This window comes from Chiloscyllium plagiosum, unplaced genomic scaffold, assembly GCF_037043375.1.
Source record: "Chiloscyllium plagiosum isolate Xiang-an unplaced genomic scaffold, Cpla_swu_hap1 HiC_scaffold_16, whole genome shotgun sequence".
NCBI classification, from domain to species: Eukaryota; Metazoa; Chordata; class Chondrichthyes; order Orectolobiformes; family Hemiscylliidae; genus Chiloscyllium; species Chiloscyllium plagiosum.
The window spans coordinates 21249090-21263071 of record NW_028270154.1 but is presented as its reverse complement, the minus strand read 5'-3'; the positions used below and the strand labels follow the sequence as shown (position 1 = coordinate 21263071).

The following is a 13982-nucleotide window of genomic DNA, read 5'->3' as shown; positions in this document are numbered from 1 at the left end:
ATAATGAAAGGGGAGTAGTCAGCTCTTTAGCTGGGCTGAGCAGTTTTAGTTCAGTCTTGAACTGGGAAGTTCAACAGGGAATTGTGTGGAAACATTCTCTGTTTTCTGCCCTTCAACTTTAACCTGTAAGCATGTGTTCCATTTATACTGGTTTTTAAAGGAATTTTGCTTATTGGGACTGTTGTGTATACTCAGAACAGCATAATTAAGTCTAGTTGGATAGGTTGAGTTCTGAAGAGTTTCTTTATTCTGTTCTTTGTGTTTCATTGTGTAATTTTGTGAATACATTTTTGTCTGTTTTAAAATCTAGTAGTCCACCTAGCTATCTTACTTTGAGTGATTTTCACTGTACACATACTGATACAAATTGCAAAGTTATGGTCTGGGGCTGCCTGCTTAAGAATGTTTTGAGTAGTCTGGCTTAGTCCATAACAACAAGAAGTAGCCAGATTTGGAGATTGAAGAATCAGCAAAAAAGCAAGTACCCATTTTAACAGGGCAGTCATCCTCCATAAAGGAGATTTGTGAGGTCAAAAGACAGGAGTAGGATAACAAAGTTTCTTTTCATATGGTCTTAGTGCTTACAATTGTGCTGAAGTCATTCGCTGCAATCTTCAGCCAGAGGTATTGAGTGGATGATCCATTTCGGCGTCCTCCACTGCTCATCAGCATTGCAGATACCAGTCTTCAGCCAATTTGATTCACTCCATCTGATATCAGGGAATAGTTGCAGGCATTTGATATTGCAAAGGCCATGGGCCCGAACAATGTTCCAGTATTTGTACTGAAGACTTATGCTCCAGAACTTAATGTAGCTCTACCCAAGCTGCTCCAGAACAGCTACAACACTGGCATCTATCTGACAATGTGAACATTACCCAGGTATTCCTGTACACAAAACGCAGGACAGAACCAATGCCAGACAATTACTCCTCCATAAGTCTACTTTTGACCATCACCAAAGTGGTGGAAGGTGTCATCAACAGTGCTATCAAGCAGCACCTGCTCAGCAATAACTGGTCAGTGATGTTTAGTTTGAGTTCTGCCAGTGCCACTCAGCTCCTGACTTCTTCACAGCCTTGGTTCAAAGATGGACAGAAGAGCTGAATTCCAGAGATGAGGTGAGACTACCCTTGACAGTAAGGGTGGAATTGACTGTGAAGCATCAAGGAAACTGAGAAAAACAGAAGGGAATGAAATCCAGGGGAGAACTCTTGACTGGTTAGACTCATACCTAGAACAAAGGAAGATGGCTATGGTTGATAGGGGGCAGTCATCTCAGCTCCATGATATCTTTGTGGGAGTTCCTCAGGGACCACGTCCATGTAGAAGGACACAGACAGCAGATACATGGGAACATTAGCACCTGTATATTCCCCTCCAAGCCACTTGCCATCTTGTATCGCCATTCCTTCAATATCAGGGTCAAAATCCTGGAATTCCCTCCTGAGTGATTTTGTGGGCCTACCAACAGCACATGAACTGCACCAGTTCAAGGAGACTGCTCACTACTGGATTTTGTTTTTGTTCATTTGTGTGACATGGATGTCGCTAGCTGACTAGCATTTATTGCCTGTCCCTAGTTGCAGTAATATACCTTCTCAGGGGCCCATAGGAACAGGCAATAAAACTGGCTCAACTGGCAGCGTCCATGTCCCACAGGTGAATATAAAACATCATGGCTTATATCATGATATCCCAATAGGCAATCTGAGATGTAGGCCCCAAGAACTCCCTCAGACTGTACTGGATTTGATCACACACTTTGTTTACATCCCCCATACAACCATACATTTAACTGAGTTAACTGACCCTCTGAAGCCAAGCTTGGAGGTAGCAAAAGGTATGAATAATTGTTTTAGCACAAGATGAGCTGAGGCAGTGTTTGACATTGTGTGATTTTACAAGTTAAAGGCCGTAAACACATCAAGAAGGTCTTATAATGTCAGTCACATAATTGACTGCCCATTTGTCACCTCTTCAGCACTTCACTTCCAATGACTACAATGGAATTCAGAGAAAGAGGTTAAACAAGCTATAAACTCACAATGATCCATATTACATTACCACATGGTGTCAAAATCTAATCTGGGAGGATGTAAGGACTGCAGATGCTGGACCCTCCAACCACACGGCATCAACGTCGATTTCACCACCTTCCTCATCTCCCCTCCCCCCACCTTATCCCAGATCCAACCCTCCAGTACGGCACCGACCTCTTTAACTGTTCAACCTGCCTGTCTTCCTTCCCACCTATCCGCTCCACCCTCCACTCCGACCTATCACCATCAACCCCCCCACCTTCATCCACCTATTGCTTTCCAAGATACCTTCCCACCCAGCCCCACCCCTTCCTATTTATCTCTCAGCCCCCTTGGGTGCCCTCCTCCCCAACATTCCTGATGAAGAGTTTATGCCCAAAATGTTGACTGTCCTGCTCTTCAGATACTGTCTGACCTGCTGTGCTTTTCCAATGCTACACATTTTGACTCAAAATCTAATCTGATGAGTGACAATAATGACATCAATGGAATTGGACTGTCTGCCCTAGGGAGGGATAAGAAAATAAATGATTTCAATAATAAAAACCTGTGGATATATCCAAATGTTGGACAGCACTGACTATGCTCATTTAAGCTTTCAAATAGGGCAGAGAACAATGATTACTGCAACAATACAAAACCCAAATCCACACAAAAGAATGATGCTGCTCATGCCACACATACACAGAGGTGTATTGTGCTGCAGCCAAAGTGCATGTATTCAGATATGTAATTAACAAAATGAATGTAACAGTACAATTCCAACAAAGACGCTTTTTTTTTAATTGCTGCCTAAGATAAATTGCCCTGCAGTGTTGTAGATACTTACACACTCATGTAATTGTTTAATTAGGGTGGTATCAGCCTCGTACAAATGATCTCATCACTGAATTATACATTACAAGGAAGCAAGAGAACAGGAGAGACTGAAATTATAGCACTCTCTGTGAATTAGTTCTAGATTCTAGGCAGATTGTGGCCATTTCTTTATCGGGTGTTTCTGCAGTTACATTACGAATGGAGGAACTCCACAATAAGTTCAGTAATAAGTGTGAACCCAAGCCCAGGAAAGTTAGATTCCGGATCTCCTCCTCTTACAGTGGTCGTGTGCTAAAGCAGGTTTATGAGGATGGGTCAGAGTCAGAAGAACCTGAGGAAGACGGTCAACGTGGGTCATTGAAAACAAGATTGAGTGAGAGATTTGAAATCGGCCGAGCTATGGCACAAGAACACTGGGACACAGCTTACCCTTCTTCAACACGTTTATTAGCACAGAGAATAAATGTGTTCAGAGATGGAAATAGGTACAGTATGACAGGTGAACAGAACCTATTCACTGACCTGACTGAAAACCGTTCCAAGGTAAGTCATTCATTACACTTTGACTCTATCAATTTATTGATTTGAATTTGATGCATCCTTTAAAGCACATTTTAAACTAGAATACACAAGAAGCAGTTACATTGCAGTTTTTGGAAGACAAAGTATGCACTATCACGAGACTTTCTGTTGTTTAAATGGGACATCATTTCAACAACCAAGCTAATGAGATTGTTCAGGCAGGATGTGTGGAGGTAGTACCCAGACAAATATGTGTGGTTCTGGTTCTCTAGCCGAAGGGTGATTAAACTAGCCATGGAGAGAATGCAGTAGAGATTCAGGCTGATCCCTGGGATAGTAGGATTGTACTATGTTGAGAGATTGAGGAGACTGTGTTCTTAGGAATTGAGAATAATAAGAGGTGATCTCATGGAAACTTATAACATTCTTCTAAGGCTTAGACAGAGTCAGTACACAAAGAATATTGCCACTGGCTGTGGTGGCCAGAACCAGGAGACAGTCTTAGAATTAAAGGGAAACCATTTAGGACTGAGATGAGGAGAAACTTCTTCACTCATATTGTGGTGAATTTTTGGAATTCTCTGACCCAGATAGAGGTGAAAGCCAGTCATTGAGAAAGTTTACAACAGAAATTAATAGGTTTCTAGTCCGTAATGACGTCAAGTGATATGGGGATAACACGGGAATATGGCAATGAGGTAGCCATGACCTGGAATAGCAAAGCGGGCTCAAGGGAATGAATGGCCTGAATCTCTGCTCCAAAGATCCCCACTTCCTGAATCTATGGCTGTTGTCTACTGGATTATCATACAGATAATTCTCTACTAATTGGTAAGTAATCAATTTCATATTTTGTACAATGTTGAATTAAAACTAATCGGCCTATAGTTCTCATGTTGGCTGATTTCTACTCTGCTCGGAACATCCAGTGATCATCAATCCCACTTAATGACTGTTGGTGTCATACCAATCTCTTATGTTAATTTCTGAGCTCTGTAACAAATACCTTCCATTCCTGATATGTATGTTATTCACACTTATATGGATCATGAGCACAAAATCTTTTCATGTAGCCTTCAGAAGGTCTTCTATTATTCTCTCAATGTGCATTCCTCCATTTCAGAATGATAACACACTTTTAGGTTTCTGTCGAGAGTCGAGAGTCTGGAAAAGCACAGCAGATCAGGCAGCATCTGAGGAGCAGGAGAGTCGATGTTTCGGGCATAAGTCCTTCCAGCTCATGCCCAAAAGTTTGATTCTCCTGGTCCTCAGATGTTGCTCTGATCTCCAGCATCTGCAGTCCTCACTTTCTCCTACCTTCAGATTACTGCCTTGGAAAGTACATGGCTATCCAGTTTCCCATACAGCTACAATAGCTTTAAGTTTCTCAGTCTAATAAATAGACTGCAAGTAAGTGCACACTGTAAAAGTGTGAAGTGATGCATTTTTGTAGGAAGAAAATTGAAAGATAATACAAAATAGGGGTGTAGAGGAGCAGAGGGACCTGGGTGTATATATGCACATATAATTGAAGGTGGCAGGGCAGGCAGAGAGAGCAGTAAGTAAAGCATCCTTGGCTTTATTAATAGGAGTATATAGGACAAGGGCAAGAAGTTGATGTTGAATTTATATAAGCACTTGTTAAACCTCAGCTGGAGTATTGTCCACAGCTCTGGGTGCCACATTATAATAGGAATGTGTGTGTGTTGGAGAGAGTACAGAAGTGATTTGTAAGGCTGGTTCCATGGATGAGATACTTCAGGTATGAGGGTAGATTAAAGAAGTTGCAACTGATCCCCCTGGAGAGAAGAAGGCTAAGGGGACATCTGATAGACATTTTCAAAATCATGAGCAGGATAGAGTAGATAAAGATAAACTGTTCCCGATCGTAAAAGGAACAAGGTCAAGAGAGCATAGATTTAAAGTGATCTTCAAAAAAAACAAGAGTGAAGTACAGCGAAACTTTTTCACATTTAGTGAATAGTTAAAGTATGGAATGCACTGCCTGGAACTGAGGTGGAAGGTTGTTCAATTGAGGTATTCAAGAGGGAATTGGAAGATTATTCAGGTTAAAAAACATAATGTCGAACGATATGGCAAAAATGCAGGGAACTACCACGTGGAAATGATGCTCATTCAATATCAATGCAGGCACGATGGATCAAATAACCTTCTTCTACGTCATAATATTTTTGTGATTCTGTTACCCTCTTTGTTTCATGATGTGATTGGGACATAGATCATTCTCATTGCCTGATCCTTTTGTTTCACCATCCGTGGCTGCCCTTTTATCCACCTTGGCCTTCCACACATTTTAGATTAGATTCACTACAGCGTGGAAACAGGTCCTTCGGCCCAACCAGTCCACACTGACCCTCCAAAGAGTAACCCACCCAGACCCATTTCACTCTGACTAATGCACTTAACACTATGGGCAATTTAGCACGGCCAATTCACCTGACCTGCACATCTTTGGACTGTGGGAGGAAACCGGAGCACCAGGAGGAAACCCACGCAGACACGGGGAGAATGTGCAAACTCCACACTGACAGTCATCCAAGACTGGAATCGAACCTGGGATCTTGGTGCTGAGAGGCTGCAGTGCTAACCACTGAAATACCTTGCCACCGTTTTGTTAAAAAATTCCAACAATTTCAACATTAAAATTTTCAGTTGACCCAGCACTTCTACCATCCTTTGCGTATACTCCTAATAGACTTGGCCCTAATTTTTAGGTTGTGTTCACTATTAAATTTACAGCAAACAGTAATAACTTCTCACTAATATCTTGGTGACTTTGATTAAGACATCACTTAATCATCAAAGTTACAGGTAATACAACCTCAGTTTATGTAGTCTATCCTTGTAATCTTTGTCTTGGAATCAGTGGATAATTCTGGTAAATTTAAATTGCATTCAATCCAAGATCAATCCAAGATTTTTCCTAGGGTGCACTATCCACAATTGCTGAAGTATTTTAAGTGTGGCCTATTGTATGGGGTGTAGGAATTTGAAAGGGTTAATGTTGTAAAGTGCTTTAAGCACCCCCCTCAATGATATGTCATCGGGAACAGCTTAGGACCTGAGAGGAAGGAGAGCGGCCATCTTGGTCTTTCTCGTAGCCTCTATGACAATATCAATCACAGCAGTGTAGCTTGTACATCATTGCTATTGTGCAATGAACCACATCTTGTTTAAAATAAGAGCCTATTCTCATTAGATTACCAAATGGTTTTATCCAACACTCTAGACCAAGGGTGCCCTGTAAGTTGAGAGTGTGTTGCTGGAAAAGCACAGCAGGTCAGGCAGCATCTGAGGAGCAGGAAAATCGGCATTTCGTGCTGGAGCCCTTCATCACAAAATCTGATTCCGGCCCGAAACGTCGATTTTCCTGCTCCTTGGATTTTGCCTGACCTGCTGTGCTTTTCCAGCAATATACTCTCAACTCTGATCTCCAGCATCTGCAGACCTCACTGTCTCCTAGGTGCCCTGTAAGTCCCTACCAGGAAAGAGGATGGTGTCAGTTTCTCACTGATAACTCAGACAATATAGTGAGGATTCATCTCACAACATGGTCTAACCAGAGCTTTTGTATAGCTGAAAAATGATTTTTATACCCTTGTATTTTAGTGCTCTCTATATAAAGGTCAGTATTCTATTGGCTTGTTTAAGTTAGTTTTTGTTCTTGTCCATGACATTTTAACGATCTATGTACATGGACTCAGAGACAGTCAATATCCATTTGAATTTTATTACCCTGTAAAATGTTCTGAGGAGCCTCTTTTTATGTAATGAGTTCTGAAAAATAACTTGTTGCTGTCAACCAAAGTCAACTAAACTGTATTAAAGATTATTCTTACAGATATAGCCTGAAAATTACAATGATCATGTGAATACTTTGAGAATTTATTTTAAATTCACTGTTATTTCGATAATGGCAATAAATTACAATATTGGTTATAAATGGATTCACATCTCCACTAAAAAAGTGGAGAGAGGAACTTGATACCAGAGCATTAAACATGATAGTAACTTTCAGTTCTGGTTTTTATTTCTAAAATAAAGTATGCTAATGCATCATTTTTGACAATGGTTTGGTCTTTACTTTTAGCTATCGAGTTAATATATAATTAATATTCATGTAACTTTAGCAACATAGCATGCTTTTCAGTTGAAAGCACCTCACTTACAATGTTACATTAATAAAATATTGCCGGTGATAGTGCAGTATCTGTATAAGTTACACAGCATATCTCTGCATTCGTAGTCATCAACAATACTGAATTTCGGAAAAATTATCATCTATACAAGTAACCTGAGGATCATAAAGGCACCGCTGACTCAGAGAAAGCTCATAAGTAAACTTTTCCAAACTCAGCTGATCTCTGAAAATACAGCAAACCTGGCTGAAGAAAGCAGTGAGAAGCAGTTAAGGACAGCTGAGGTACTGTATACAACTTTCCTAATTTAAATTAAGAAACGTCTTAAGATAAATTATTCAGTGAATTAACAAAACATAAAAGAGCCTTTTAAAATAATTTTGATGTTCAAAAGCTTGAAATATTTTTAAAAATCACACAACACCAGGTTATAGTCCAACAGGTTTAATTGGAAGCACACTAGCTTTCGGAGCGTCGCTCCTTCATCAGGTGACAATCACCTGATGAAGGAGCGTCGCTCCGAAAGCTAGTGTGCTTCCAATTAAACCTGTTGGACTATAACCTGGTGTTGTGTGATTTTTAACTTTGTACACCCCAGTCCAACACCGGCATCTCCGAATCTTGAAATATTTTGATTGTATCAACATTGATGTCAGTTTTGTTATCTTACATTATATATGTTTAATATACTTACTCTACTTATCTATGCTACTTAACCCTGTGATCTGCCTGTATTGCTCGCAAGACAAAGCCTTGTGCCTTGGTACACAAGACAATCAATTCAATTCAATTCAATTCAATTCAAATCAATTCAATTCAATACTTGTTGAGGATATTGATCCATCTGGATTAATTGATTCTTGTTTGACCCTTCTCTCTGGGCATTAGAATTACAATCTTGTAAATTGAAACACCATTTGCTGGTCATTTAATTGAAATGGATTAGATCCCTCAATTTGCAGTAAGTTATTAAAAGTACTGACGAGTGATAATTTTATTAGGGTTGGATACCGGCTTCTCATGAAAGATTGATCATTTTGTGACAAATGCCTCAATATTTACCTTCTTGTTCATTGTCAGCTGCCAATTTGGTTGATTCCAAAGTGTGATCCTCTCATTCTGTTTCAGCCGTGACTGTTTCCGCAAAACAGATTTATATGTAAAAGAGAAGTTAATTTTCATCATAATATTGAATCAGAAAGGTTAGGATTTTAAACAGCCTAAGTCACTGTATAATTCTGTCTCAGAACTTACAAAGTGTGATGCTAGGTCTTTTTGTTTGTGTTTTGTGAAAAAAAATTAAGAATAAGACATCCCAAAGTTAGGATAAATATATTTTGTTTTCGTTTGTCTGTTATAGAGTCATAGAGGTGTACAGCATGGAAACAGACCCTTCGGTCCAACCCGTCCATACCGACCAGATATTCCAATCCAATCTAGTCCCACCTGCCAGCACCCGGCCCATATCCCTCCAAACCTTTCCTATTCATATACCAATCCAAATGCCTCTTAAATGTTGCAATTGTACTAGCCTCCACCAAATCCTCTGGCAGCTCATTCCATACACGTACCACCCTCTGCGTGAAAAAGTTGCCCCTTAGGTCTCTTTTATATCTTTCCCCTCTCACCCTAAACCTATGCCCTCTAGTTCTGGACTCCCCGACCCCAGGGAAAAGACTTTGTCTATTTATCCTATCCATGCTCCTCATAATTTTGTAAACCTCTATAAGGTCTCCCCTCAGCCTCCGACGCTCCAGGGAAAACAGCCCCAGATCCTCCAACTCTGGCAACATCCTTGTAAATCTTTTCTGAACCCTTTCAAGTTTCACAACATCTTTACAATAGGAAGGAGACTAGAATTGCACGCAATATTCCAAAAGAGGCCTAACCAATGTCCTGTACAGCCGCAATATGACCTCCCAACTCCTGTACTCAACATTCTGACCAATAAAGGAAAGCATACCAAATGCCTTCTTCATTATCCTATCTACCTGCGACTCCACTTTCAAGGAGCTATGAACCTGCACTCCAAAGTCTCTTTGTTCAGAAACACTCCCTAGGACCTTACCATTAAGTGTATAAGTCCTGCTAAGATTTGCTTTCCCAAAATGCAGCACCTTACATTTATCTGAATTAACTCCATCTGCCACTTCTCAGCCCATTGGCCCATCTGGTCCAGATCCTGTTGTAATCTGAGGTAACCCTCTTCACTGTCCACTACACCTCCAATTTTGGTGTCATCTGCAAACTTACAAACTGTACTTCTTATGCTCGCATCCAAATCATTTATGTAAATGACAAAAAGCAGAAGGCCCAGCACCGACCCTTGTGGCCCTCCACTGGTCACAGGCCTCCAGTCTGAAAAACAACCCTCCACCACCACCCTCTGTCTTTTACCTTTGAGCCAGTTCTGTATCCAAATGGCTAGTTCTCCCTGTATTCTATGAGATCTAACCGTGCTAATCAGTATCCCATGGGGAACCTTGTCGAATGTCTTACTGAAGTCCATATAGATCACATCTACTGCTCTGCCCTCATCAATCTTTTTCGTTACTTCTTCAAAAAATTAATCAAGTTGTGTTCTATTTATTTTTATTTAGTAACTAACCTCCATTGGCCTAAAGTAAAAATCACCAATATTGAACAGTGGCTCATAGGATAAGTTATTTTCACCACCTCATCTTTAAGGAAATAAACACTAATTAGGTTTGACTTTAAAAACAAGGAATAGCATACATACAATAGTCATCACAGTTCTAAAACACATCACAATTAATTACATATTGGTTGCTGCTCTTCAGGAAAAGCATGCACCCATTTGGGAATAAGAAGATCCCATTGGCAACAATTTAGTCAATGGCAAATCAATCCTCAGTCTCGCTGATTGAAGTAGGAATGTTGTCTTGGATAGCTGCAGATTCTTTGTTCATTGCACAGTGTTATCTTTAATTTCCCACTGAACCAATGAAACTGGTCATTAGGATCTCAATTAATATTTTTACTGTATGTTCAAGTCATGGACTTGGACTTAAATTCACTGTCTTGTGACTCACATCAAGAGTGATACCAACTAATCCAAGTTGGGGCCGGTCTTCTTGCAGGGAAGAAGGCTGAGAGGAGATTTGATAGAGGATTTCAAAATCATGAACAGACAGGATAGAGTAGATAGAAAGAAGCTGCTCCCACTTATAAAAGAAAAAAAAAGAGGGATAAGATTTAAAATGTTGTGCAAGGGTGATGTGGGGAAAAAAACTGCACACAGAAAGTAGTTAGGGTATGGAATGCACTGGCTGGAAATGTGGTGGACGCACATTCAATCCTGGCATTTAAGAGGGCAATCAATGGTGTTTGGGCAGAAATGCTCTGCAGAGCTATGTGGAAAAGGTAGGAGATTGGCATTAGCTACTAGGACTGGTGCAAACACAATGGGTCAAATCGCCTTCTACATCATTACAATTCCGTAGTTCTGTGCAATTAATGCATCAATACCTCAAATAAACAGAATTAACAATACAAACAACATAAATCAAATTGTTAAAGTAACAATCCTGGTGACATGCAAATACAACTTATCATTACTAATATACATCAAAATAAATAAAACAAAACATCATATTGAAATTTATAGCACATAGGATAGTAACTTCCCCATTATATCACTTTGCTACAATAATCTATGGCAAATCTCATTCCTCTGTGTTTGTTCTTCCTATTATTTTTTACCTTGTTTACTTAAAATGGTTAGAGGATGCCTCAAGCTCTCCTGTGAAAAAAACATTCATGGTCCATCAACTTTCTACGGAAAGAAATTTCATCTAACTCCACTCCTTAACCTCTTAGGGATGATTTAAACCAATGGCTTCTTTTCATCAACTCTCATATAAGGAGAAATAATCAGTTCATCAAAATGCTTCATAATTTTAATAGCTTTTATTATATATTGCTTTTTTTTCTGTTCCAATAGATATAATATCAGTATCACATGCCAGTTCTCAAAGCTAATTTCTTGATCTAAGTATCATCCTGCTCAATCTACATTGAATAATCCCAGAACTCCAATACTCAGGGATTGGAATATCTGATATTAGTGATCTGATTTCTGTCAGAAGTTAAGACATTTAAGATATCACACAGGATTCTCCTAACCTAACTTCAGGAGAACTTGAATGGAAGCCCTAGAGAAATGGGTATAAATAACTAATCTGTTTTACAATGATAGACAGTTCATTGTTCAATTGCTGAACTGACACGTAGTGAATCAGTGGTGGGATATCACTTAGTGCTGTTCTTATATTTGAGGTCGAGATCTAGTCCAATACAGCAAAGTGTTAAGCTAACCAGATAAATTATAATGAGGAAATGATGCTATTAGTGTGGAGTTTGTTAGTGGACGTTTCTTTTCTCTTGAATGTTATCTCTAAGGTTTCTGCTGAATTTCCACTGATGTTATGGTAGGAGAATTAGGCAAATCTGTTGAGATCGCAGAATCACATAGAAAGATGTGTTGTGACTTATTGAAACAGAAAATACTGGAAATAGCAGCAGGTCAGGCACTATCTGTGGAGAAAGAGTTTATATTTAAGGTTTCTGACATTTCATTGGCTATTTAATATTGAAGAAAGTTGGCTTTCAGGGAATGTATTACAGAAGTTAAACAGCAAATGAAATGAAAATGCTGTGTCATCATATAGTGAAGAAATATGTGCTTCCCCACATGGAAGAAGCAAAGATGGGAAGGAGAAATGTTTTTGAGTAATTCTGAGTAACAAGAAGTGCAGTAGTATTTCTAGAAGCGTTACAAAAAGGTCTTCTTTCTAGTGGTTTATTCAATGTATGGTAATGGCATAGAGAGACATAGAAGAACAGGATGCAGAAAAGATTTACAAGGATGTTGCCAGGGTTGGAGGGTTTGATTAAGGGAGGGGCTGAACATGTTGAGGCTATTTCCCTGCAGTGTCAAGGCTGAGGAGTGAACTTATAGAGGTTTATAAAATCATGAAGGGCTTAGATAAGATGAATAGCCAAGGTCTTTTTCACAGGGTAGGGGAGTCCAAAACTGTGGGCATTGGTTTAAGGTGAGAGGTGAAAGATTGAGAAGGGACCTATTGGGCAACATTTTCATGCAGAGGATGGTTTCCAGTGTGGAATGAGCTACCAGAAGAAGTGCTGGAGGCTGGTACAATTACAACATTTAACAGGTATCTGGATAGATATATGAATAGGGAGAGTTAAGAGGGATACGGACAAAGTGCTGGCAAATGGGACTAGATTAATTTAGGATATCTGGTCGGCATGGACAAGTTGGACTGAAGGGTTGTTTCTATGCTGTACATCTCTTTGACTCTACAAGAAGAAGTACAAAGCACTTAAACATATTGAAAGGTTAACTGTATGCAACAAAATATCTGTCTGTGACTAATTCCTGACCTAAATCTATTTCAGGAAGGTGGGTTGGAGCCTACATGTCTGCAGTGCGATGGGGCAGGATCTGTACCCTGCTCTTTGTGCCATGGAAGCAAACTCTCAATGTTTGCCAACCGATTCAAAGAGTCATTCCGAGCCATACGGTGCCCAGGATGTAATGAGAATGGAGTGCAGCCATGTCAGAGCTGTGCTGATTGAAAGCCTTAAAACTCACAATATATTGTTTAATATCATACAACCTGAATTTACGTATGAATTTAAATGCAGTTCCATACAAACAACTTTGCTGGAAAGTGTAGACTTATTCAAGGAGTGGGGTGTGGATGATGCGCTGTTAGCAGAGGAGGGGGCATTGGGTTGTGGTTGGAACAATGAACCTTTATGATGCAGTTGGATGGACATCTTGAAGATGCCAAGGGACAGGGAACAGTCTATACAATGGACTTTGAAACATAGGCCTCCGCTGACCAGAAGCAGTTCCATCTCAGTTTATATATATATATATATATCCATCTAACTTTTTTTCGATCTGTTTATCTATCTATCAATATAACTCTGGGGTGTTGATAGTATTGATAGAAAGTGAGGATTGCTAATTATTCCAGTTGATGACATAAAGGTGCATGTGTAAATGGAACAGAGTGATTGTCCTATTGTTTTTATGTTTAAGATTGCATTAGTGATAAAATAAAAAAATTGTAAAAATGACGAATTTTGTTGTGTCTAATCATGTTCTTTATGGTATAATCTTGTACATTGGTTATATCTTCAAATGGTTTATGGAAGACTTGTCAGTGCAAATGCCAAATGACAAATAATGTCACAGATGTTGCAATATTTTAGGATGACATGTTTTCAGACACGTTGGTGAAGTTATAACAATGAATATTATTACATTCAACACATACTCAATTAAGCCTCTATTGAATGTATAATTCTAGCACAAACATCTATCAGTGATAATTTTACAGATTGCAGAGTGGAGCAGCCAGTGATAGCGTTGTATCACTTTGCA

General features: G+C 39.5%; 1 protein-coding gene across 2 annotated transcripts; it reads left to right on the top strand.

Annotated features, from left to right (window-relative positions):
* The first annotated feature begins 3036 nt into the window (after positions 1 to 3036).
* grxcr2 (glutaredoxin and cysteine rich domain containing 2) lies at positions 3037 to 13675 on the top strand. 2 transcript variants are annotated; one of them, XM_043704154.2, is made up of 3 exons: positions 3037 to 3404; positions 7651 to 7827; positions 12986 to 13675. In XM_043704154.2, the coding sequence occupies exons 1-3, from the start codon at positions 3060 to 3062 to the stop codon at positions 13163 to 13165; spliced, it is 702 nt and encodes a 233-aa protein (XP_043560089.1). In that variant the 5' UTR covers positions 3037 to 3059; the 3' UTR covers positions 13166 to 13675. The 2 variants fall into 2 exon arrangements, with proteins under 2 accessions (XP_043560089.1, XP_087851336.1); XM_087995210.1 differs by lacking the exon at positions 7651 to 7827.
* Positions 13676 to 13982: the final 307 nt, after the last annotated feature.

Excerpts from the sequence above, each read along its gene's own strand:
- grxcr2 (XM_043704154.2), top strand. The coding sequence starts at position 3,060 with ATGGAGGAACTCCACAATAAGTTCAGTAATAAGTGTGAACCCAAGCCC. Across the intron at positions 3,405-7,650 it reads TGACTGAAAACCGTTCCAAG|TCATCAACAATACTGAATTT; the intron begins GTAAGTCATTCA and ends CTGCATTCGTAG. Across the intron at positions 7,828-12,985 it reads AGCAGTTAAGGACAGCTGAG|GAAGGTGGGTTGGAGCCTAC; the intron begins GTACTGTATACA and ends AATCTATTTCAG.